Source organism: Haliaeetus leucocephalus, unplaced genomic scaffold (genome assembly GCF_000737465.1).
Source record: "Haliaeetus leucocephalus isolate CR32 unplaced genomic scaffold, Haliaeetus_leucocephalus-4.0 Scaffold339, whole genome shotgun sequence".
In the NCBI taxonomy this organism is placed as follows: domain Eukaryota; kingdom Metazoa; phylum Chordata; class Aves; order Accipitriformes; family Accipitridae; genus Haliaeetus; species Haliaeetus leucocephalus.
Genome location: NW_010972775.1, coordinates 4,619,216 through 4,643,955, shown reverse-complemented (window position 1 = coordinate 4,643,955; position 24,740 = coordinate 4,619,216). Strand labels below are relative to the sequence as shown.

At 38.1% G+C, this 24,740-nt stretch overlaps 1 protein-coding gene across 1 annotated transcript in view; it reads left to right on the top strand.

The window, feature by feature from the left end:
• The window catches only part of TLN2 (talin 2), a 115,915-nt gene that overhangs the window by 28,843 nt on the left and 62,332 nt on the right, over window positions 1-24,740 (top strand). The window contains exons 17-29 of the mRNA XM_010571713.1: window positions 1,766-1,933; window positions 3,444-3,738; window positions 6,638-6,804; window positions 7,909-8,037; window positions 9,619-9,732; window positions 11,654-11,767; window positions 13,125-13,259; window positions 14,245-14,373; window positions 14,988-15,090; window positions 17,601-17,809; window positions 18,634-18,753; window positions 19,796-19,993; window positions 22,138-22,277. Of these exons, the coding sequence (XP_010570015.1) occupies window positions 1,766-1,933; window positions 3,444-3,738; window positions 6,638-6,804; window positions 7,909-8,037; window positions 9,619-9,732; window positions 11,654-11,767; window positions 13,125-13,259; window positions 14,245-14,373; window positions 14,988-15,090; window positions 17,601-17,809; window positions 18,634-18,753; window positions 19,796-19,993; window positions 22,138-22,277 (2,021 nt within the window). The remainder of the gene's footprint in view (window positions 1-1,765; window positions 1,934-3,443; window positions 3,739-6,637; window positions 6,805-7,908; window positions 8,038-9,618; window positions 9,733-11,653; window positions 11,768-13,124; window positions 13,260-14,244; window positions 14,374-14,987; window positions 15,091-17,600; window positions 17,810-18,633; window positions 18,754-19,795; window positions 19,994-22,137; window positions 22,278-24,740) is intronic.

Genomic DNA, 24,740 nt, shown 5'->3' with positions numbered 1-24,740 from the left:
TCAAATTCTTGGCATTGTGTCACACTAGATGTTTGAATCACAGTTCCCCTTTGCTTCAGTTGCAACGGAGTGCAAGTTATATCACATAGTGCCAAGTTAGACTCAGAAAATAAGGAACAGCAAACAAAATATTTTTAAAAACTCTGCCTATCTTCACTAAGTACACCGCATCAGATACAAGATTATAATTGAGTTTTCCAGGGTGACATGCGTAGTCTTAATCAATTGTTCTGAATGCCATAGGGATTTTGTGGGAAGCAGTGTATTAAAACTTGCACATGCACACAGACAACTTCAATCCTTACCCTTCCTTGTGTTTCACTGTCTTTGCAAGCTAATGACCTATTATGCCATATATTTATGAAGAATGAATGAATGTTTATTAATAAACAATGAGTATTTCTCCTCATTAAATACAGTGGTTTTCACATGAGAGTTTGCTGTGTCTGTATGTATGCATGTAAACCAAAATTTTACACAACCTTTTGGTAAACCGAGTAGAAGAAAATTATTGTATTACAACCATAATTTCCTTAAGTTTATTAGAATTATCAAATCATAATGCCTGTATGACTTAATAACGGTGTTAGCTATTAGCAGTTTAAAACCGTTGTTCCTAAATGCTCTGTTAAAAACATGTTTGGATTTTTTTCACTCAATGCCAAGAACAGGTTTGCACCAGAACCAAGGGGAAGTAATTTATAGCAACAGATAGATCTCTGGAATGCACTGTATGCAAGATGTCTGCTAATATAACTTACAGGCTATTTGAAACTCTTGATCCACTAGTAAATCTGTCTGCAAGTTTCATCAGAGTTCTCATTTGTATTCCTAGTTGAGTATGTATTGCAGCCCTCTCTTTCTTGGCTAAGAGAAGGAACCTAAACATTCTGATAAGTGCTATGGAGTGTTGGAGAAGGTGGGTAAGGAGAAGGATGGTTTATCATGCCTTCATATCCTTAAAAACAAAATGAAAACTAGTGTTCTTAATTTTTTAAATCCAAGGTTTTCTTTCTGCTCTGAAGTTAAAATTATGCATATCTGTAGTATCTTTTTACAGGAAAGCCAGGTCATTTTAACAGTACAGGCATTAGGAAGGAAGAAATTTTCTGAACTTTTTCATTGCAGGAATTAACACATGAGCATGTTTTAATTTTGCAGTTTCAGAGTTAACTAAATTATTTTTGTACAAGGGAAAGTTCTGGAATAAAGACCTGTTTTGAGTTATATTGTGGAGCAGTAATTTATAGGGTGATAGTTACGTCATGGACAAGGAAATATTGTGGTTGGAAATGGCATTTTCAAAAATGGAGTGGCAGTTGTCATTACTGTTAAGCACAATTAAGTACTTGAATTTAGTATTAACTCAAGTACTGTCTGTCCTCAGCAGTTTGCTCCCTGAGGTTGTCATCTTTATTGCAGATATTTATCACATGTTTAATGGTGAACTCCAGATGTTTTTATACTAATAGTGTATTCTCAGGAAGTGAAGATTGTTCTTATGGACTCTGAGCCAGTTCAAAATTTGACAGTCCATACTCATTCAGTCCAGTAACTTGATAATGTAGATAGAGAAATGGTTGTACTGAGACCAGAAAACTGTTGAGTTTTCTGAGTAATAGTAATGTCTACTGCTTTACATGAAACAAAATGTTTAACTTTTGATACAAGAGAATTTCTTACCTTCAGGAGATTTATCTTAATATAAACAAAGTATATACTTTTTTTTGTTCATAAGACTGAGTTTTCCCTTTATTTTAACCAGGATGTTCTGATGAGTCTGGCCAAAGCTGTTGCAAATGCTGCTGCCATGTTAGTGCTGAAGGCCAAGAATGTAGCACAGGTGGCTGAGGATACAGTCCTGCAGAACAGGGTCATTGCTGCTGCTACACAGTGTGCACTCTCTACTTCCCAGCTTGTGGCTTGTGCAAAGGTGAGGCTAGCAATGTTCGTGAGGTGGCAAGACATCGTTTCAAGTGTATGCTATTATGTATTTCCAACAGTCTCAGACAACATGCTGTGTTAATATCATAGATCTATATTTATGCAATATCAAAGTCGTTGATTAATAAATTGTCACCCATAACAGTGGCAATCGGGAGCCCAGAGGATGTGAGGTGTTGCTGTAATCTCCAAAGAAGGTTCCACAGATAAGAGCCCATCTGATTGGTTACTAATACTGATAAAATAAAAAACTAAAAAATATTAGTTCAAGAAGCACAGCTTGTCTGGGGGATTATTTAAGTTTTCTAATAAAGCCTAGTATTAGGATGGGTTCACCTCATCTAAAGCTAAATAATTAAAAGCTGGTATTCTTGCTGAAAATAAAATCTAGTTGGTGATCATTGATTTTAAATATATTTGCACTAATTTACAGTAGCCAAGTCATTGTAATAGATCCATTGCTTTTGGCCAAGTACTGATTTTTAGTCTAAGCAAATTACAAAGGAGTTGAGATCAGACCTCAAATTCTGAAGTCTGCAATTGGAGCATTACATCTTCTGCAGCCTTTTTTGTCTTAAAAATAAATAAATAAAGTATTTAATTTTAAAAATTAAACAGTTTGCATTTCCTACTTGGATCCTGCTTTTGAAGTCTGCAGTGTCATCTTTTGCAGGGAAATGGGTATTCAACTGTTGTGAAACATCCAGAAGGTTTATATTAAAATTGATAGCCAATATTAGGTATTAAATTTTCAATATTTTCTACTTTATTTCTCTGGCTGCAAGGGCTTTTTGTAATGCATATATATGAATTTTCATTATTTGGACTTGATGTTCATACTGCCTGTGAATTTCTTCAATATGGCATAAGACACGCAGTGGCATTCTGTTTTCCTCATAAGATATGCACAGTTTTCCCGTTGCTAAAAGCTGTCCGGATATGCCTGAATAAAATGGGGGAGTATTGTTTGTTTCTAATCTGTAGATTACAGAGTTTATTACTTCTCTTGTGGCTTCAGAAGGAGAAGGTTGTTTGGCTTGTGCCAAGCACTACTTTTATTTAAACAAACAAACAAAAGGCTGATATAAGAAGGCTTTACAAGACCAATTCTAGTTAAGATTTAATTTTATTTGGAATTCCCAGGTACAGGATTCTGCCAGTGGACGCAGTTACTCTGGAGGAGTTTGGCCCATGCCTGCCCTCCAGAACTACTGTCTAGTGTTTTCTCAGTTGAGTAGCTGCTGAAGAAGCATGAAACAAGGTGGGGGCCTCCATTCTCAGAATCTAACTAGATATTAAATTAACAATATGCAGAGCCCAGATTCCTAATCTAGATATCTGAAGCTACCTATTTAAATACTCCCTTTCAGGGTTTTTTGTCTAGGGAAAACAATTAAGTTAAAAATGAAACATCTACTGCAGTAGCTTTTAACTTGTTAGTAGCTAGGAAATTTGCAAATAAGCCTTTTCTGAATGCTTTGTGTTGTTTCCCCACGCAGGTTGTGAGTCCCACCATCAGCTCTCCAGTGTGTCAGGAGCAGCTGATTGAGGCAGGGAAACTGGTAGACCGTTCAGTGGAGAGCTGTGTGAGGGCCTGCCAGGCTGCCACAGATGACACTGAGTTACTGAAGCAGGTCAGTGCAGCTGCCAGCATTGTCAGCCAAGCCCTGAATGACCTCTTGCAGCATGTCCGCCAGTTTGCAAGCAGGGGAGAGCCCATTGGACGCTATGACCAAGCTACTGATACCATCATGTGTGTCACAGAGAGTATTTTCAGTTCGATGGGAGATGCTGGTAAGTTTCTCTAATGGACAGCAGCTTTCCACAATTCAGAGGTGTGCACATTTCAAATAATGCAAGTGAAAAACTTTCTCTGAAGTGTACTGTGCTTCTAGGCTAGTGCTGTCATGATGGGTAGTCATTCAAACCATAATATTAAATCAGCAAAATGGACGTAGCTGTGTGCTAGATAGAATGAACATTCTGTGAAAACAATCAATATCATGCTAAAGAATCACTGTAGTATTTTTTCTGTTTTCTATCACTGTTTGACTTCACAGAATTGTGTAGCAATTTCTCCTCTCCAAACACGAAGACAGGTATCTGGGTGAATACTTCCCAGTGATTGATTTTATTAGCGTAGATTTTGTTGTAGGTTTTGAAACTTATTTCTGCTTCTTCCTGTGATACTTGTAAATGTGCAGCTTCTAGAACCAACCTGTGGTGGGTTGACCCTGGTTGGATGCCAGGTGCCCACCAAAGCCGCTCTATCACTCCCCCTCCTCAGCTGGACAGGGGGGAGAAAATATAACAAAAGGCTCGTGGGTCAAGATAAGGACAGTTTAATAAAGTGATAGCAAAGGTCACGCGCGAAAGCAAAGAAAAACAAATGATGTTATTCTCTACTTCCCATCAGCAGGTGATGTCTGGCCACTTCCTGGGAAGCAGGGCTTCAGTACGCGTAGTGGTTGCTCCGGAAGATAAAAAAATGCCCCCCCCCCTTCTATCTCCCTTTACTTAGCTTTTATATCTGAGCTGATGTCATATGATATGGAATATCTGTTTGGTTAGTTTAGGTCAGCTGTCCTGGTTATGTCCCCTCCCAAGATCTTGCCCTGCCCCAGCCTGCCATTGAGGGGGGGGCAAAAATGTTGGGGAGACAGCCTTGATGCTGTGCCAGCACTGCTCAGCAGTAGCCAAAACATTGGTGTGCTATCAACACCTTTCTAGCTACTGATGCAGAGCACAGCGCTATGAGGGCTGCTATGGGGAGTATTAACTCCATCTCAGCCAGACCCAATACACAACCAAAACTTGAGTTGCCTAATGTTTAACTGATCCAATATGAATTGTTAGAAAAGAACCATTAAATTTTTTAGAGTGGTGAAATTTCAGTAGTTATAAATGTTATGAGGTAGTAACAGTGCGAAGGGGCAATATCAACTTGAAATCAAGACAGTTCATAGAAAGTGTAAAATGGGATCAGTTTTAAAAAGCAGTTATGGTGAATAGTATGGTTTTGGTCTTCTCTTTCATGTTATGTAAATGCAAGGCCAGGAAAGAAAATATTTCAGCTGCGGTTTTATTCACGTTACAGTTGATACGAACAAACTAATCTTTTATTGTGGAGTCATCTTAGTTGTTACGTTTAAGAGGTAAAACTTTCAGATGTTTCTGTTTTTAAGGAACTGTCATTTCAGCCATGCAGCACTCTTCTAGAGGAACATGTGCAAGGAAGTAATTAGTGAATTTCTCAGCGTATTTTGACCCTGGAATCTTCTCTATGAGAAATCTGAGTGATTAAAATTTTTAAAAGATGCACAAGACTGTTTGCTAAACCACTCTTAGTCTTTGAATTGAAAGCTGTGGAAGAAGTTTTCTAATGCTCTGGAGCTATCCTAAGGAATTTAATTACTGTAGATGTGCACAGGAAAGCATGTCAAGTTTTATGTTTAGCTGTCATTTATGATTCAGCTTCTGTGTAAAAGGATGCAGTGAAAGAGATGATCTTGGATAGCATTTATTTTCTGTTCACAGTCAAATATCTTGTTGTGCAATACTTAGTTTTTAGTAGAAGGCATTCAGATTCCAGTCTGTTTCCAGCTTATCATTGCACTCTTGCAGTCACAATTTTAACAGCAAAGAGACTCTGACTTGTGACTGCTGTATTATTCCCAAACAGGTTATTCTTTCAGTTTGATTTACTGGCTTAATACTGTAAGAAAGGGCATTTAAAGAGATTTTTTTCAAGTGGAATATTTGAACTGGGAGCTGAGTTAGCCATTATTGGTAAAAATTTTAATGGCAAAATTGCATACTGGGAAATAGTTGATAACAGCTAGAAAACTTCAATTTTTTTGCCTTTCCTGAGCAGAGGAGCCTGCTAAGAAGGCATTTAATTCTGAAGCCTACAAGTCACCTTTACACATGAGAAAAATGCTGCTTTGCTTTTCTTTCCCATGATTTTTTAAGACCATTTGAAAAGAATGAGGCCTTAGACCCAAACACATCTTACTTGATTTGATAACCTACAGAAAGCCAAAGGCTTTATGGGTTCAAGTGTATTATGAAGGAGTTCACGTGTATGTTTTACTGACCAAATGAATTTGCTCTAGAAAGGGTATCCACTTCAGAAGCACTGCTGTTTCATCTCTATGCTTCACCATGACCGGAACATGACTCTAGTATCTTAAATATACACCTTTTTTGGCCAAAACCACCTAACTGGTGCTGAGTGTCTTCTGACAGAGTTCTTAATTTAGTTTATATTAGACAGAAGATAATTCTCCCAAAGAAGAATAGGTGAAAGATGGGTAATATTTAATAATAATAAAAGAGTGAAATCTTGTCTGTAATTTGAAAGCAAAATTATTAGTCTTCACTGGGCCAGGAGTTTCTTTGAACTGTATATTCAAAATTACCTTAAAGTATTGATTTTTGGTTTTTGTCTTGCTATCTAGAATGCAAATACTACTTTTTTTCTTAATCTCCTCTCTAGAGGTTTCTTTCATTTATGTTGCAATCCAAGATTTTGTTTATGAAGCTTCTAAGTTATGAACTATTCGTGTATCATTTTCAAGTCAAAAGAATACTTCAGCAAATATAACTTTATTTTCATCTTGTTGGGATGACTTCTGAAACCAAAACTGAAATACAGAGAGAACGAAAGTAAAAATCTAATTGTATACCACAGGTGAAATGGTACGGCAAGCCAGGGTACTGGCTCAAGCCACTTCTGATCTTGTCAATGCCATGAGGTCAGATGCTGAAGCAGAAATCGACATGGACAACTCTAAGAAGCTTCTGGCTGCCGCAAAGCTCCTGGCAGATTCTACAGCCCGCATGGTTGAAGCTGCAAAGGTACCAGGAAAATTAAATAATTGTCAGCTTAAAATTGTATGGTTATACATGAAGAAGAAATGGTATGTGGGATATTGTAGATAGGACCTGGCTGATAGCAGAGGCTGTTTTTCTTATCCTGTAAATGTGCATTTAATGACTTATACCTAGAATGTACCTAGGATTACTTGGGGGGTTTTGACTTTAAAAACCCTTCTTGCACTACTTCGCTCCCCTGTGTGCAAGGGTGGTCATGACTCAAGCCATCTAGGGCAGTTACCACCAGCCATATCCTCTGTCTTCTACCAGTCCACCAATACAAATGGAACAACAAACCCATAGCAATCTCTTACAAGTATCTCTTACAAAAGCTGTTAACAAAGCAACTCTGCCTCTGTCTTAGGACCAGTTTCCTCCACCTGGGGAATCTTGCCTGTGTTGTTCCTCCCCACCCCCCTATTCTCACAAGAGAGGCAAATATCTAACCTTTTTTTTCCTTTCTGTGCTAGAAACCTCTTTAAATCCATTAGGGAGGAATATGTTCTCAGAATTGTTTCCCAGATCCTGCACTTAAATGATGTTTACAGATCAGGGCCAGCCATTCTGCTAGGGCTCTGGAAGGCCCATATGCCTGGCTCCAGAACATATCCTTGACTTTGCATTACTTCCTCAGACTTCAAATGGAGAAAATCTACTGTGTTAAATCTCAAGGTCTGGACTGCAGTTACTGAAAGGCATACTGAATTGGGAATTGTAAAAACGGGGGTTTTTTTTTGGGGGGGGGGGGGGTTTTGGTTTTTTTTCCAAAACCTACGTTCATCAAAGGATATTGTTACAGATCATAGTGGAAGCAGTTTACAAAGGCTTTTTTGCTAAGCACCTGAAGTAGTATAGGAAGCAAATGTTTAACTCCCTCAAAGTACTTAACATATACAGTAACAACCTTGCACTAGCAATAAATTTTCTGCTTCAAAGTCTTGTAACATTTTAATGTTGTTTTAACTTTGGTTAAGATAATACAAGGAAAATAAAGACTGTTGTCATAGAGCTGTCTGGATATTCATCTACATTTTCTCCAGGAACTTTTACTGAGGTTCATGTTCTTTGTTCTGAAATTTTGTGCAGGGAGCTGCAGCCAATCCTGAAAATGAGGATCAACAGCAGCGTCTGAGAGAAGCAGCAGAGGGACTGCGGGTTGCTACAAATGCTGCTGCACAGAATGCCATCAAGAAGAAAATTGTCAACAGATTAGAGGTTCGAAACTAGATATTGTTGAACTTTCAGTTTACTCCATTTTGATAATTAGTATCCTTAGATAATTTCAAACAAGTAGAAATGCTTATTTCAGGAAAAGTGCTAAACCTAGAGTGATAGCACTGTAAGCTCAGTTCCAGAGTACAAGGCTTGGAATTAGAGATGCTAGTATATGACACATAGTCCTCAGAAAATTGAGCAACTTGTATCACTGATGTAGTACAGTGGTGTAAGAATTTGACTCAGAAGGCATTTGATGGTGGCTTAGTCATAAAATTAGAACAGCTGAGGTTTCAAACAGCTGAGCTGAAACCGCTTCATCACTATTTTATCTGTATGATCTGTAATTTACACACGATATCTTTTGGTGGTTTTAACTAGTATATCTGCCAGAGTTCCATGTAAATTTCCGTGCAAAGATATGTTGATTTGCAGCATATCCAATTAAACTGGTAAGTTATTCAGAGAATCAAGGAACCAGAAATGAAAGTGAAAGGATACATCATATCTGGTAGTACAGCCAAGGGGGGGGAAGGCAGTTTACTGTGCACCAAGAATAAAAAAAAGTCTGAAATTTGTCTTGTAGGCAAGGTTTGATCTTCCTATTTTCAGCTAAAATGTAGAAAAGACAGATTAAAAAAAGAAGCCTTTCATAATTCCTGGTTTCCAACTGTGGTTTTACAGTAGTCTGATTCAAGTGCAATGAGATTAGACAAACAAGGAAATTTAAGTAACCATGTTCCAGAAGTGCATTTAAATTACTGTATCTGGCTAGAACCAAAAATCAGGAGTATTTCAGGAAATAAAGGTTCATGTCTCAATTTCCTAACTGCATGCAAAAAAACTTTATTGAAAGGACGTTTTATTTGTTTTGCTGTTATAATATATACCTGCCTTACAAGGGAGTGAAATGTGTAATGGTGAGAATGAACTTCATGCTTGGTTGTATTTAGTGGGCCAGTGTACAACATGTTTGGATACTTTGGATACTTTGGATAAACTGTTGAATTTTTAATTTTGTAATAGGGAGAGGTTGATAATAACACTCCTAGATATTTGGGGAAGGTCTTCTTAGTGCTTTTAGACTCAGCAATACCAGTATTTTGTACCTCTGCATCATTTTAGCATCTTTGCTTTTGCCGTAGAGCAATCTCGGTGGAAGTTGGCTCCCTTGAGCCTTTGGTCAGAGGTGTTAATGTAGCAGTGTGCAGCACTATGTGTACTTTGCCTGTTTTCTCTGGCCTTCTTTGTAAGTCTAATTGATTAGACTATTTCTGCTTTCTGTAATTGACTTCTTATGGTCATATTGCAACCTAAGCTATGAAGGAGTAAGAGCTTAGAATCCTTTTAGTTCCATCTTTTTCCTTATTGGCAAGTTAGAGATGGATAACAGGGTTCAGCTCATTTTCATCTTGAGAGAAGAGCAATCCTGAGTTTCCTTATGGCAAATCAAATTAATCAAGGGATATAATGTATTAATCTGTCAAAATTGTTACTGTCAAAGTTACCTATAATATGTGTTTCATCCTCTAAATTACTCAGACTTTTACCACTGATTTAACTGTTTCTTTTTTTCCAAAGATTGCAGCTAAACAAGCTGCAGCTGCTGCTACTCAGACTATTGCAGCTTCTCAGAATGCAGCTGTTTCAAATAAGAACACAGCAGCCCATCAGCAACTTGTGCAGAGCTGTAAGGTAAACATATCACAACTCACTGACAAATAACTCTTGAACTCTGCTTTATGGGGAACTGAAGATCATCTTGTATAACAACACTGTTGCAACCTCAGAAGGAGATTTAAAAAAACAAACAAACAAACAAACAAAACCCCACCAAAACAAACAAAACCAACACCACACACACTTATCTTTATGGATTCTGGAGAACTGTCATTTAGTGTATTATCCATAGTTTCCATGCATTAGTGTATGGAGAGCTTTGAAAAGCTGAGCTGTTGGCTGTTACAAATACCCCTGCAAACACCTTACTAGAAGGGATCGGCAGGCTTATATACCTCAGCATGTATCTGTTGAGTAACAACCAGTTCACCTGAAGCAAGTGCTTTAAAAGTTTTTCTGCAAATCAGTCAGCAGTACTATATATGCAGAGCTATGCTAGAAGCACTGTATGGAGGGGTCCGATTGCTCAGAAATTTTTACACTGGCGAGAAGTCTTGGCCACGTGTTCAGTGTATGAGTTTGCTCTTCAACAGGTGAGTAGCTGTAGGATCACCAAAACAGGCTGTTGAATGATACATGCAGTGAAATGGGACTGAGGTCTGCTATGGAATAGAGGTAACCTTTGAATTTTCCACAGCAAAGGATGGAGTAGCAATAGTGATTTATACCATAATGGAGTGAAATCCTTATTTAATGTATTGCTTAGATAATTGGTTATATAACTAACAATACTGATTGTGCTATTCTGATGTTCAGCCTACAAGCAACTGGGGCCTTAAATGTTGCTGTAAAAAATAAGTTATAGACCTTACTATGGGGTTAACATGATTCCTAGCTTGAAGTTAAAGCTGCCAAGACCACAGATTTCAAGGTTTGCCTGAAGTCAAGCATAATTTTATAGTTCTAAGCTATAATTCAGAGTCTGGTGAGAAGCTGTTTTCTTTTGTGTTTAAGCTACATTTGGCAGCTTCATTTCTAGCTCTGACTAATGTTGCTTCAGGTTTTTTAGAGAAATCACATTTAAACAAAAAAATTGAAAAAGACAATAGAATGCAAAAGGGTTTTCTTCTGGATGGAACAGCAGTTATGTGGGGAACAAGAACAAAACCATTAAAGAAGGCATCGTTAAAAGCCACATTAATATTCAGCAATTAGTTCTTGTCATGGTGGTAATCCTGAGAAATGTTGGAGTTAAACAAGGTAGCTTAAGCACATCTCAAAATTGTGTTGTAGGCAGCTGCTATTTCGGTATGACAGAAAAAAAAAGCAAGCTGATTCACTGTATTGTTTACAGTTCATTCTAATTTGATCTTGGTGATGATTTATTGCATAGCAGAGATGATCCAATACCTACTTTTTTACTTTTTTGGGGAAAAAAAATTAGTATTTCACTGCTGAAATAAGTGTTATTGTGAAATGGATGGACAAGGAGCATGAATCTGGGCAGTCCAGTAATAAAGTTTTAGCAGTACACACTAAAGAATGCTCCAGCCATACTATAAAGTTTCTATTGTTAGAAGTCAAGGACAAGTAGACTGAGGAGCTTGTTTGTAAAAGACAAATGTTTTTCTGAAAGCAAGGCATTCTCTTGAAAAATCTGTCACCTCCACTACTGGCATTTGAACATGCAAAGGAAGTAATTCAAAATAGTTTGTGTACATAATTTTGCAGAAAAATCTTAGATTGTCTTGTAGGATCTTTGAACTAATGAGTAGCTTTAATAAAGATTTCTTAAGTAGAATGCCTCTGAAAAATCCTATTATGTATTAATTCAGTTCCATGGAATCCTAAACGAATTCTGTGAAGGCACATGAGTATTGTACCTGTGAATACTACAGGTTGTCTTTAAGGGAGGTGGGGAGAGGGCTTGCTTTAGTGTTAGAGGGTTTGGAGTTTTTATTTATCTACTAAAAGCTTTTACCTTTGTTTATTATAGAATGTTGCAGACCACATTCCTCAGCTGGTGCAGGGTGTAAGAGGAAGTCAAGCTCAGGCAGAAGACCTCAGTGCCCAGCTTGCACTAATAAATTCCAGCCAGAACTTCCTTCAGGTGAAGTGAATCAATTACTGTAGTAGATTACATCAGAGCAAAAAGCATTTTTTTGTTGCTGTATGTTTTTATTTGTGATAAATAAGCAGTAAACTGTTACGAAACATGTAAAGTTCATTGCTGACTGTGTGCCATAGCTAAGGAGAATTTAGTTCCTCAGGTCAGTTGGCTGAAGTTTGTTGAATCTGCGGAGAGTGAAAACTGCCAAAATTGAGGATAAAAGTAACAAGAAAACTAAAGTGTATGGAGAAGAAACATTCATTACTGTAGCACTTCCCTTCTGGGAAAGAGTTTAAAGAACAAGATGGAGAGAATTCAGCGTCTTTCTAAGTAGAGGTCTGAATATGTGAGATGCTGTTGTAACCTTTCTTAGTGGAGGTAAAATCAGTGTTGCAGCAACAAGCTCCAGAATTCTTCATAAATAAAAGGGAATATCGCCATGTTTTTTTTAGATACTAGCCTGCATACATAATGAATCTTGATTGAAGTTTTGAACAAAACACAAAATTTGACTCTGTGCTTCTTCCAAAACATCTTAAAAAAAATAGATAAAATATTGAGCATTAATAACAAAACAATTGGGTTTATTATTGACATTACAAGAAACAAACAGAAGAAACCAATTCTCTGTGTAATGACATGAGCATTACTTGGCACCAGTTAGTCCTGTCTGAAGTGGGGTTGCTGTTAGCGGGTTCTTTATGGTCCCATGTAGGCAGAGGTATCGCAAACCATGCTCTTGCTCTGTTTGACTGTTTTGCTATATGATTTCCTCTGGAGTCATTAAAATGATCCGTCTCCCCTCTGGCTGTATGTGTGTACCATGGTGATGGTGAGAATTGGCAAGGTATTTTAATTGTATTAGAGGCAAACCCTGTGAGCAGTCATTGCCTGAATTACAGTTTTCAATTTATAGAAATTTGGCAGAGTTTAATATTTAGAAACATTGAGACAAATTTGCCATCTCTGCTACCTGGGCCTGCTCATACCACGTGGATGCTGAATGGCAAAACTTCACATTTAAATATTTTTAAGTATTCTACATGAGTACTCAGAGGCCTCAGGCAGACATTGGTACCAATGAGGTAGTCATTGTACTAGTAAAGCACCAATGAGTCCTGCTGCAGAAGACACTGCAATGTGGAATTATGACAGGGTGCAGGATATGAACAAAAGGGTGAGATCTAGAAGGTGCATGCTTAAGGAGCAGGGAAGCGCATGAAATGGTCATTACAGAAAATCTAGAAACCTCACGAGTGTGTGAATGGAGGAAGCAGTTTGTTTATTGAATCCTAAGTCTTCTTTAAAGATAATGAGCTAGTAAAACCAATTGTGTCCACTGCTCTTCTTTCAACAGCCTGGAAGTAAAATGGTGGCATCTGCTAAAGCTGCAGTGCCCACTGTGACTGATCAAGCAGCAGCAATGCAGCTAAGTCAGTGTGCAAAGAATCTTGCTACCAGCTTAGCTGAGCTGCGAACCGCCTCCCAGAAGGTAGGTAAATACTAGTTTTAATCAGCTAAAGGAAGATGGCTTGGATGGTGGTCACAAGCTCACTCCTTCTTGGCCCACTGTGTCTCCCCAAAGGGAACAGCTCATGCTCAGTCAGTGTTCACTTTTCAGTGTTGCTTTTTGCGCACAGTTTGCTCAGACTCCTGGGTGGCTTCTGTGTCATAACAGAAAGGGGAGGAAGATGTGGCAACAAAACTGAAAAGCTTGTGCTACCCTTCCCATATGAGAAAGACAGGAGGAGGAGAGCAGCATGTGAATGCTCTGAGCTGCTGTTACATCTGAAGGAGAGTGGGGAAAGGCGAGCGCATCTCCTGCACCTGCCAAACTGGGGTGAACCCAGATACAGCACTGCTGTGGTCAATCTTGTGATTGTGAACAGGAGCTATCATCTCTAAAACTCAGGGAAGCAGAGGTTATCTCTGTTTCACACATAGATTTCTAAACCATGTATGGGTTTAAAAAAAAAAAAAAAAGTTATCAGTGGGAAGTCTGCTCTTATTTTTTGTGTATGCTGAGGCCCAAAACCAGGATTGTAGCATATAGGTAGCTACACCTGAGCTAACGTTGAAATTTCCAGCTCAGGTACTGATGATTTTGGGCTGCCACATCAGAGGGTTCACTGTGACTTTAGTCATGATGCATAGTTAGGCTATTTGTCAAAAGTCAAGTCCAGACAGCAGCAGTTATTTTCTCCGTACCTGGACTGCCTAGTGTGAAGGTGTGTGTACACAAGCTAAGTGCATCTCATTCCCCTGGTGGCTCTTAACAGTGAGTTATTCTATTCACAAGATAAGAATATTGTGCAGGAGTTTGGAATCTGTGATGTGTAACGCTTAAAGTGCCCACAATGGCCTGTAAAGTCGTGAGAGCAGTAATTTGGGGGGGGGGAGATTATGTATGAAGCATTTACTATTGCTAGTAGTGGCTTACAGCTGCTAACAGTGATATTGATCTGATTTCTGAATAGGCTCATGAAGCATGTGGCCCAATGGAAATCGATTCTGCTTTGAATACAGTCCAGACACTCAAAAATGAACTGCAAGATGCGAAGATGGCAGCTGTGGATGGACAGTTAAAACCTCTCCCAGGAGAAACTGTAATTGAGGAAGGATGTTCTTCATTTAAAAACAAACAAAGTTAGCTGTTAAAAATTTTAAGTATTGGAGGCAAAACAAGTCATGAGGCTTTGGATAATGATGACACTGATAGGATTTTGCACTAATTCTCTTAAAAAGAGTATATATTCTTACTACACCAGAAGCATGTTCTGTAGCAGAATTAGTCATAGGACTGTAGGGCATCCTTCTCTGTTGTACAAATTACAATTTAGTAGCAGCAATGTTTTGGTCTTTTCTTGTCAAAATGAACTTCTTTTCAATAGTGACAAAGATGAGAACTCAATAGTTCTAAGACTACCAGTCCTCGTAGACTTAAAGTGAAATGTTTTATTTGGCTAAAACCCCCTTCTCAGATGAAGCTATTGATTTCCATTGCTAATTATAAAATAGTTCTGTTGTTCATATGTTAATTCATTTCACCCTAGACAGGGAAAACATGCTAGTCAGGTTTCAGAGAAACTGTGTGTGTGTTTGGTAGCTGAGGTACAAGCTTGGTTTTTGTTGAATGAGGAATTTTTTAGTACTACTTAAAAAACAAGTGTGTTTTAGTTGAGCTTAAGGAAAGAATGTTGTCCTTTGCAACTTTTCACAGCTTGAGAAATGCACTCAGGACCTGGGAAGTACATCCAAAGCAGTCGGTTCATCAATGGCCCAGCTGTTAACTTGTGCTGCTCAAGGCAACGAGCACTACACAGGTAGTGTTTTATTCATAATGTCTCTGTGAAACCTCTGTTTTCCATAAAATACTTGATAGAAGGTTTTCTTATCACAGACAACTAAAATCAAGGAATTACTTTTCTTTTTAATGCTGATAGTGAATTGTGGCAAGTTACTAGGAATTGCTAGTGTGAATAATGTGTTTCATAAAAGAATAGTGTTGCAATCTGCTGTGTGTCTGTATATAATCAGAATAGATTGAGACATCTGTTGTTTTTGTAAATATAAGCCACTGACACTCTGTAAAGGACAGAACTAAAATGTAATGCAATTTAAAGGTCAGTGTGACTGGAAACATTGCTATATCATTTCAGAAGGTTAAAAGGGTCTTTGGCTATTTTTTGAAGCACAGGATGCAAACATACTTGGGATAGCTTGGTGACGTTTAAAACTGCATCTCTTACTAGATGTTACCAGTTTACATGTATAATGCAGCTGGTTTCTCTGACTCACTGATCACATTTGCGTAGTTTGAGTTAAAGCCAACAGGGAATGTGGGCACACAGATTCTACAGTTTGGTTTTGTACCTGTGCTTTTAGAAACCAAAAACACCCTAATAAGGAAAATGCTCCTTGCAGGAGGGGAAAAAAGTTTACTCTTAGAAGGTAAAATGTTCTGTCTCCTTATTTCTGTAAGAAATGAAAGCTGTTGATGCAAATGCTACTGTAGGATTTTTTTAAATACTACTGATAAAATGTATTATGGCAATTACCACTTCATTGGATATAATTGCATCAGGGCTACGTAACTTAGTTGCTTTCGTTTGAAGCAGTTGTAATTGCACTAAGCTGGCTCGCATTTCTATCACGTAGTTATGCAGAAGTTAGCACTGGGTATCTGGTGAAGGAATACAGATACTTGCAGCTGATACCAAATAATTGAATCTAGTAGCTCTCAACATCAAGCTATAAGAGCTGTTTGGCTGGGAAATCCTACAAAGCAATGAGTTCTTTTCAAAGCTCATACAACTATTTTCTATCTCATACTGTCTTGTTATGTAAAAACTCTTATGTGCTCAAGTAAGCACTGAGTGTTTACAAGTATTATGACATTGTGCTGTTTCTCTGTGATAAAAATACTTTACAGCTTATATTCACTATTTAATAATTCCCTGTTGTCTGCAAGTGTCACAGTAAGGTTTTTTTCACTTTGTGCTGAAAGTCATTGTAGAGGATGAAAGCAGCACCAAACTGAAAGCGATGCAATCAGACCTTTTTTTTTTGTGGTACTGTGATAAATTAAGTCAAACTTAAAGGATGCTTACTGGTACTCTAAATAAAGGAAACAAAACGTGTGGGTATTTTTCAAATTCAGTTCAAATTTTCTTTACATTAAGAATGTAGAAAGCTCTCTGTGGTTTGTCCAATAGAAAGGTTGTAACTGCAGCATAGGCAGTACTATTTCTCTGCCTAGCTGTGCTTTACTTTGACATATAATATCACTTGCTTTTCATTACCTTCTAAAGTTTCTGCATTTAAAAATGTTCCATTGACCAGAAGAGAAAATGTTAAAAGGCACTGGCATTAAAATGCTAACATGGCTGCTTTGTGGGTTGTGATGTTCCAGTTTTCTAAATGTTTCCAGTAGAGATATTGGAACATTCTAATTATTTTTAATGCCTAAATATAGATAACTAAGAGGTCTTGTACAGCAAATGTGAACCTTTTCTATAGTTTTCTTTTGGTAGGAATAGCATGACTTTAACATTATCACTCAGAATATACTACCTACGTTAATTGCATATGTTGTTGACTAGACTACATGCTAATTAAGGTCTTTCAGAAGACTATTTTATATTGGGTTTTATTAAGGGCTGAATTAAATTTCAAAAATAGAATGGGACCATTATTCATACAGTTGTACGCTTTAGTGCTAAAGCTGGTGAATGTCCTATAATGTTGGCCGGACAGAACACAGAAACTAATTTCATGACATCCTCTCTGTGACTTCATTCAGTTATTTTTATGTGCTTGTACTCACAGTACTGTTAGGTTATATCAAGTTGTACCATCCCTAATGATTTCTTAATTTTTTTTTTTAATTGCTTCAACTTAAGGTATTGCTGTGTTTATTCTCTAAAAAATCCAAAGCTGCATTTTCAGAAGCGGCATTGATGCTGTGGCTCTGAAGTCATGTACACCATTCTTGTAGACAATCACTTTCCCCCTTAGCTTGAGTATGAGTTTTTCCTCATTTCCAAGTTTTAGATTTTCTTCTTTTTCAGTGCTAAGATTTAGTCACTAATGTAGAGCTGTGCCTGGAACGTTGTCTTTGGGGTATAGTATTTACTTTATGGCTTCACTACAGGCATTTCTCTAGGCAAATGATGCCGTGTATTTCAAACATGTTCATGTTTGAAGATTTTCTTTTAAACTGCATTTGCAATGTTATTTTGCAATGGGATCATTACCTGCAAATTAATCTTTCATAAAATACAAAGATCGTCTTTAAGGGTACTCATAGAATCCTTGATGAATCCGAACATAGGAGTTGCTGCTAGAGAAACTGCTCAGGCTTTGAAGACTTTGGCTCAAGCGGCACGAGGGGTTGCAGCATCTACTACCGACCCTGTGGCAGCACATGCAATGTTGGATTCAGCAAGAGATGTCATGGAAGGCTCTGCTATGCTTATTCAGGAGGCAAAGCAGGCCCTGGCTGCACCAGGGGATGCAGACAGTCAGCAGCGATTAGCCCAGGTAAGTTGCAACTTGAGTAGCTACATGAATTATCAAACACGCAGTGAAATTACTTAGAACACAGCATTAAATAATGAGAGAGAACAACAGAAAATAAGGCTGCAAGGAATGTCAGCTTTCTATTCCTTCCAGCAACTCTCAGATAGTAACATCATACTTAATGTTAAACAATGCAGATGATGCGTAGTATGATATTTTAGTCACCTTTTAGAAAAATAAACTTATACAAAGATGCAGTTAAGTGCTTTTACCCACAACGCATTTGAGTAGGCTGCTTGACTGCAAAAATGAAACAACTGTTAAACTGGTCATTATCAAATGAAGGATCTGTATTCATGTTTATGCAAAAAATGAATGCACGTTTTCTATACATGTGGCACCGTTGCTATTGAACACTTTAAGGAGTAACAAGTTCTTTTTTACTGGTTTGAAAAGGTCTATAACTGGCCTGTATTTTAAATAATTTCTTATGAGGAGACATTTGTTTTAATTGGGACTTTGAAAAAAGTAGCATGCAAAGGATTTCTGTGATTAGTATACGGTTAACTTCCGTGGCGTTCCCTTATCTGCAGTGCTGCAGACTTTATCCCAGGTGCCAGGAGCAGTTGTGGAGCTGCCCTGCCAACAGTATCCTATCAAATGGGTGAGTGTAAATAATGACTACTGCTGGACTACCGGTGAGCAAACCAAGGAAGTCGCAAGCCTCAAAAATGTTTTTGTTAGAGTCAGAATCTAGGAATTGCTGACTATGGAATGTGCCTCCTATTAGATAAAGGACCACTTAAGCCTTTCTCAGTGTGGATGTATTTACTTATGTGTTGTAGGTGGCAAAAGCAGTGTCTCACTCCTTGAATAACTGTGTGAATTGTCTGCCTGGACAAAAGGATGTGGATGTGGCCTTGAAGAGTATTGGGGAATCTAGCAAGAAGCTCCTTGTTGATTCGGTGAGATGTCTTTTAACATAGAAATAAATTTTAGAGAACCAAAAAGCAGATCTGGGTTCCCCATGTATCAAATTATTATTTAGTAAATGTGCCTTAAGTATACGTCATATAAGTTTTGTTTAAGTGTATGCAACTTTAAGTAGCTGCTACTTTGGCTGAAATGCTGTTCTTCTAGTTTTTGGGAAAGATGAAATGTGTCTGTGGCTTGTGAAGGCAATATTAAAGTTGTTGTCATAGATCACCATTAGTTTGGTTTTCTGAAAATGCTAACTGTGACTTAACATTTTGAAGAACGTGAAAATTAGAAAATCATAATCCATCTCCCATCTAGAAGTGATAGGTTCAGTTTAAGGAGCATTGTGGTCAGTCAAAAAATGTTTGGTGCATCTATGGTCATTTTGTGCAAGGAGAAGAATTGTTGTATTTCTGTTTAACTGCATCCATGTCAAAAAAAACCCTTTTGTGCACTGGTAATTTGCCGGAAGGTTATATGATTTGAACAACTTTTTCTGCACTTACCAGTGATCCTGCTACCCTGTGAATGAAGGAGGAATTGTATTTTGATAAGTTTGTGCAATGCCTTTTGGTAGAACCAGGTCAGGAGTTTGGAATTATTGTGAAGAGCTGCCAGTACTTGCATGGTGTTCTGGAAAGCTTGTTTGTGGAAGTGAATGATGACTTGGAGACCAAAATTCTGCAACTTCCGCCACTGAGTTCATCACTTCAAATTTTGTAGTTGAACCATAAAATAGCTATTGTCAACTCTGTCCCTTGAAAGGCTTACATGCTTGTCTGTCCCTTGAAAGAAACAGTGGGACTGAGGTTGTTGCATAGATTTCTGGTTGATAGCTGTCCCATAGTTACACTATTCTACTTTCAGAACTGAATCACTAGCAGTCCAGTTACAGTACTCTGTTCTACCTTGTATGTGAAGCTCACTACTGCATTGCATTTAGTGTTCTTGAATTGTGTTGAACTTTTCAGTCGTGAAGGGCTGGTGTGACATTGCAGACAATAAAATATGGCACTTGGTGTCTTACAGCTACCTCCAAGTTCTAAGTCATTTCAAGAAGCTCAGAGTGAACTGAACCAGGCAGCAGCAGACCTGAATCAGTCAGCAGGAGAAGTCGTCCATGCTACACGGGGCCAAAGTGGGGAACTGGCTGCAGCCTCTGGAAAATTCAGTGATGATTTTGATGAATTTCTTGATGCTGGTATTGAAATGGCTGGTCAAGCTCAAGTAAGTTTTTTATCTTGCTAATTGGGACCAAGGATTATCTTGGCATAGTATCTCGCAGTGCAGTGTCTTGGTTACCTAATAGCACAGTACAATATGCTAGTGTGAGCCTAGCCAAATATGACAGGTGATGTTTTTTATGAAGCAGTCACCTGTAACTGGTTATCCAGAGTGAAGTCAACTCAGTGTTTGCATTCTACACAGGATACTGGTATTTGTTCCTGTGCCCAGTCAGAAATATGACTTCATACTCTTCTGTCTAGGTTGGGCTGTTAACTAATTTGAGCTGTATATCTGAAGGTACAAAGGTGTGCTGAACCTCTCAAAGCTTATGGAAAGAGTTGCTTCTATTTTGGTAGAACTACCATGGAGAATAATTTATGTGAACACTGTTCAAAATTTAACACCTTTCTTTGCTAATTTTCAAATGCTTTAAGTAGAGGGAGAAAAAGATGCATTTAAAATCCAGACTTGATATTGCTCTGTGGTGCCTGCTGCTATGGACCTGCTACAGAGTGGAGCAAGGATTTGAAGAGGGCTGGCTAAATTGCCATGGATCTGACAGCAAGCACTTGGACTTCTGTTTAGTGATCTAAAATGTGGCCGAGTTGTATTCTGATTAACTCAGAATCGGGAATGTTGTCACGTGTTACCTAGCTTATTCCTAGTAGTCTAGGTACTCATATGAAGTTGGAGATATCTCCTTCATTTTATCTTACTGGGTTTAAGTGTACTGAATTACAGTAATTGGTCATTTGTAGATGATTTAGCATAGCATATGTCAGCATATAAGAAAGAGTCATGTACCAGGAGAGCTAGGAAGACTTGCAGAAAAAGGAATCTGCAGACTGTTTTGCCCTAGTTAGTAGGAGGAACTTGCAAACCTGAGAAATAACTGCCGAAAGAAAACTAACCAGAAAGTCGTGAGTGTGCCAGTCCTCTGAAGTCATTTATGAAGTCTATAGAGCAGATGCTTTGTAGGTAGGGCTGAGTAGAGAGATCGGACAATGATTGCTGATTATTCTCCATCAAAACTTAATCTTTCAGGTTCCAGATCCATGAAGTGAGTTAGGCACCAAATATCAGCTGATTCTCTGAAATTGAGTAGGATTTAGGTACCTGACTATCTTTTTAGCCATGGGCCTCATTGACTTTTAGAATGTTGTGTGAGGCAATTCGATGAAGGCAAAGGTGGAAATGATACTGCAAATAGCTATTTGAAAAGAGAATTCCTGATGATGATGACCTTGTGGCCCTTGCGGATTTGCTTATCCTGCTGATATAGGGGTTGATAACCATCTTGGTTATTAATGGCTGATCTTTGCAAAGAGAATGCTTTCTGTCTGTGTGTAGTTATTTAGCCTGAACAGAAGCAATACCAGGTATTTTGGATGCCCAGCAAAATGCTGGGGTAGGGAGGAAGCAGAATGGAAATATAGAGTAAAAGCTATTCACATCAGCTGAGTAATATGCACCTCGTTACATAAAACCCTGAATAGACCATTAGAAAGAATGGATTCATTTCTACTGATCATTGACAGAAGAATCTAGTCATGGTGTTTGCTGTGATAATGCAGTACTTCCTGTAACTGTATGTTGATACAGGTTTTCCTTTTCAACCAGTGGCTTAAAATAAATAATAGAACATCCAAGTCAGAATGTTTACCAAAGTAGGCTTATAGAAACATATTTCCTTGGGATAGAGGACTTTCTGGAGGGATCTTTCCGTGTGAGTAATCCCAGTTAGATGCTAGAGAGCCTGTGGGTTACACAGAGGTTGCTAGAATACAGGGAGTGTACACTGACTGAATAATGTGGATCAGTTGTGCCAGGCAGAGACACATGAGAGTCTTGACAACAAAAGCGTTGTTCAACAACTAGTAAAGTTTCTCCGTTGCTCATTTGTGAATACTGCCATTGTTAGAAACCAAGCCATTTGTTATATGGGTTTCTTTCTCTGTTATGTAAGGGAAGCTTAGAGGCACCTGTCTGGGTGAAGAGAGGCTTTGGTCCATGTTCTTCTCCGGACTATGGTCCCCTGCACGTCAGTGGTTTCAGGTGGATAAACTGGGTTTCCAAATGTGGTTTTAGCGCATACTCTTTATTGCAAGCTCTGCACTTAATGTTATGCTGCTGTGGCTTTCCAGACTAAAGAGGACCAGATTCAAGTAATAGGTAACCTCAAGAGCATCTCTATGGCTTCCAGCAAGCTGTTACTAGCTGCCAAGTCGCTGTCTGTTGATCCTGGAGCTCCTAATGCCAAAAATCTCTTAGCAGCAGCAGCAAGGTAAGGATGTGTTGCTTGCTTTAGGTTTTCCTAAGATGTTTGCATTTCTCTGTGATATTTGTAATGTGTTTATGTATTCTTCTGCTATTGACAGTTAACTGAGTGGTTGGAACCTGCAGTTCTATTTAAAAAAAAGTAGGCCAGAGGAAAACTACTTATTTTGGAGTAGTTCCATAACTGGCATAACTTGTTACCATTGGTGGAAATAAGAACCAGCAGTTGAAGAGTTGGCCTGGTTTTTCAAAGGGACTAGTGTGTTTTACCTACTGGTTTTTTACCATCTGTGTTCTGACAAGGCAGTAGCTAACAATAAGCCTCTCAATCCCTAACAAAGAAAAGAAATTGAATAACATTCTTATATAGAATGTGCTTAAAAATCATGTTGTGGCTACCTGTCATTAAAAGTGTGTATGTGTGTATGATCAAGTAAACTTGAAGAGGTTAGATGCTATGTTTATTTGGTGGAAGATACCCTTACTTTAAAGATTCTGTCAACCATGCCCTGAATTTCATCTTGTGGACCCTGTTTCTCAGTCAAGGCACTCAGTATTTATGAGAAAAATAACACTGCATTTCAGTGTTTGACTGGCTAATTTTCTCTCCTTCACTTTGTCAAATCTTTTTCACAATTTTTTTTTCCCCTAATTAACTTTTTATTCAGTTTTCTAAGTTTGTAAATGGAATGTTCAAATATCAGACTGGAAAGAGACTGCTGAAGGACAGACAGACATCACACCTAGAAATGTCAACATTAAATCAGATGAACATCTGAGATCATGTGGATGTGACTTACAATATTGTGTTCCAAAATGTTTATACTCGCAAAGATTAGCCTAGACAGGAAGTGAGTACGTGAAGACTGTTACTTCCTTGGGCATAATGTCGTTGTTTGTCCTGGACCTTGGAGTCATCCCTTTCTAATAGCAATAACTTAATTTTTAAAAAATAAATCCACTCCTTTAATAAAGCACTTTTTAAAGAAGTTATGCTACTTTACTTTGTCATATTTGTTAAAAACAAAACAAAAACAACTCTGACATCCATCTTGTCTCCCCAGAATTAAATAGCTTCTAGGAAAATTGTAGGTAATCAAAAGCACAGTGCTTAGAAGTGAGGGAGTTGCATGAGCTTTCATATTGCCACAGCATCAGACTGCTACAAATTTCTGCTTTAGGCTTGGAGCATTCCTATTTGGCATGTAGAGCAACTTAGTGTTCTCAATGAAGCCCAGTTAGTTGTTAGTTTCTGCCAGGCTGGTATTCCCTCCGTAGAAGCATGTAATATAAAAAGGGAGACAAACCATGTAGAGCCTTTAGATGTTCTATTTTGACATGCTGTTAGCGTGTGTATGTGTGTCTGCATGCATAAGACTTTACATAGACATCAGATAACCATGAAAAGTAAATACTGTACCAATTCTTAGTTTGTGTTTAAGACGCTAAGCAGACACGGTATTTCCCTGCTGTGATATGGTCAGAGTCAAGTATTTTTACTTTCCCTTTTCTCATAAAAATGAAAAAAGAGGCACAGCTTCCTTTGCTTCCTGTTTATAAGACAGCTTATCTTCTCATTTTTCTCTCATCTTCTACGGTACTGTGATTAATTTTCTTGTATTTTCTTTCCTTTCTTCCCCCTTTGTTCCAGCTATAATAGACACTCTAACTTTTTAGTAGCTTTGGCCTCCCTGTGGAGGCATTTTTCTTGACTTCCTCTGACAGTCTCATAGGACTGCAACAGTGGCTGAGTTCCCTGCAAGATCCAAGTATTTATATGCTGTATTTGATGAAAACAAATGTGGCCTTTAGAGTCCTAGCAGTCGTCTTCCGCTCTGGGATTGGTGTTTGAGGGGCCACCTTCCTGGTTCCACTGCTTCCAAATAGTTTTAAAAGTAATGCTAGTACACTGGATGTATTCCTGCACACAGGGTACCTAGTGTGTGGTAAAGATATTCATGAGGTCACACTGCATCCTCTACAGTGCTGACAATTCTAGTCTATTACCAAGTTTGGGGGTTTTTTCTTTAATTACTGATACTCTCCAAGTCAAAATGCATTGTCTCTCTTAGATTAAAATCAACAGTGGACAAGTTATTTTTGCGTGAAGTTTCTCTGGGAGTGAACAGAACTTCCCATTTTTGCCATCTATTCATATGTCTGTATGCAATGATATTTTTCACATGCATAGAAATCATTGATGTTCAGGAGGTTGAGAATCCATCCTTTGTATTGATGTTACGTTGGTGAAGCCATGCATGTTGTTTTTCAGAGATAGATAATAACTGTAAAAACATTTGTGTATATAAATGCACACACATTGACTTGGAGAATATCAATTTTTAGTTGAAGATAAAAGCCAAATCTGTCTGATAACAGACTATATAAATATATAGCAAGACTACGTGTGTATAATACAGTATGCCAGACAGGACACAAGACATGTATATGTAACAGTCCTGAAAGGCAA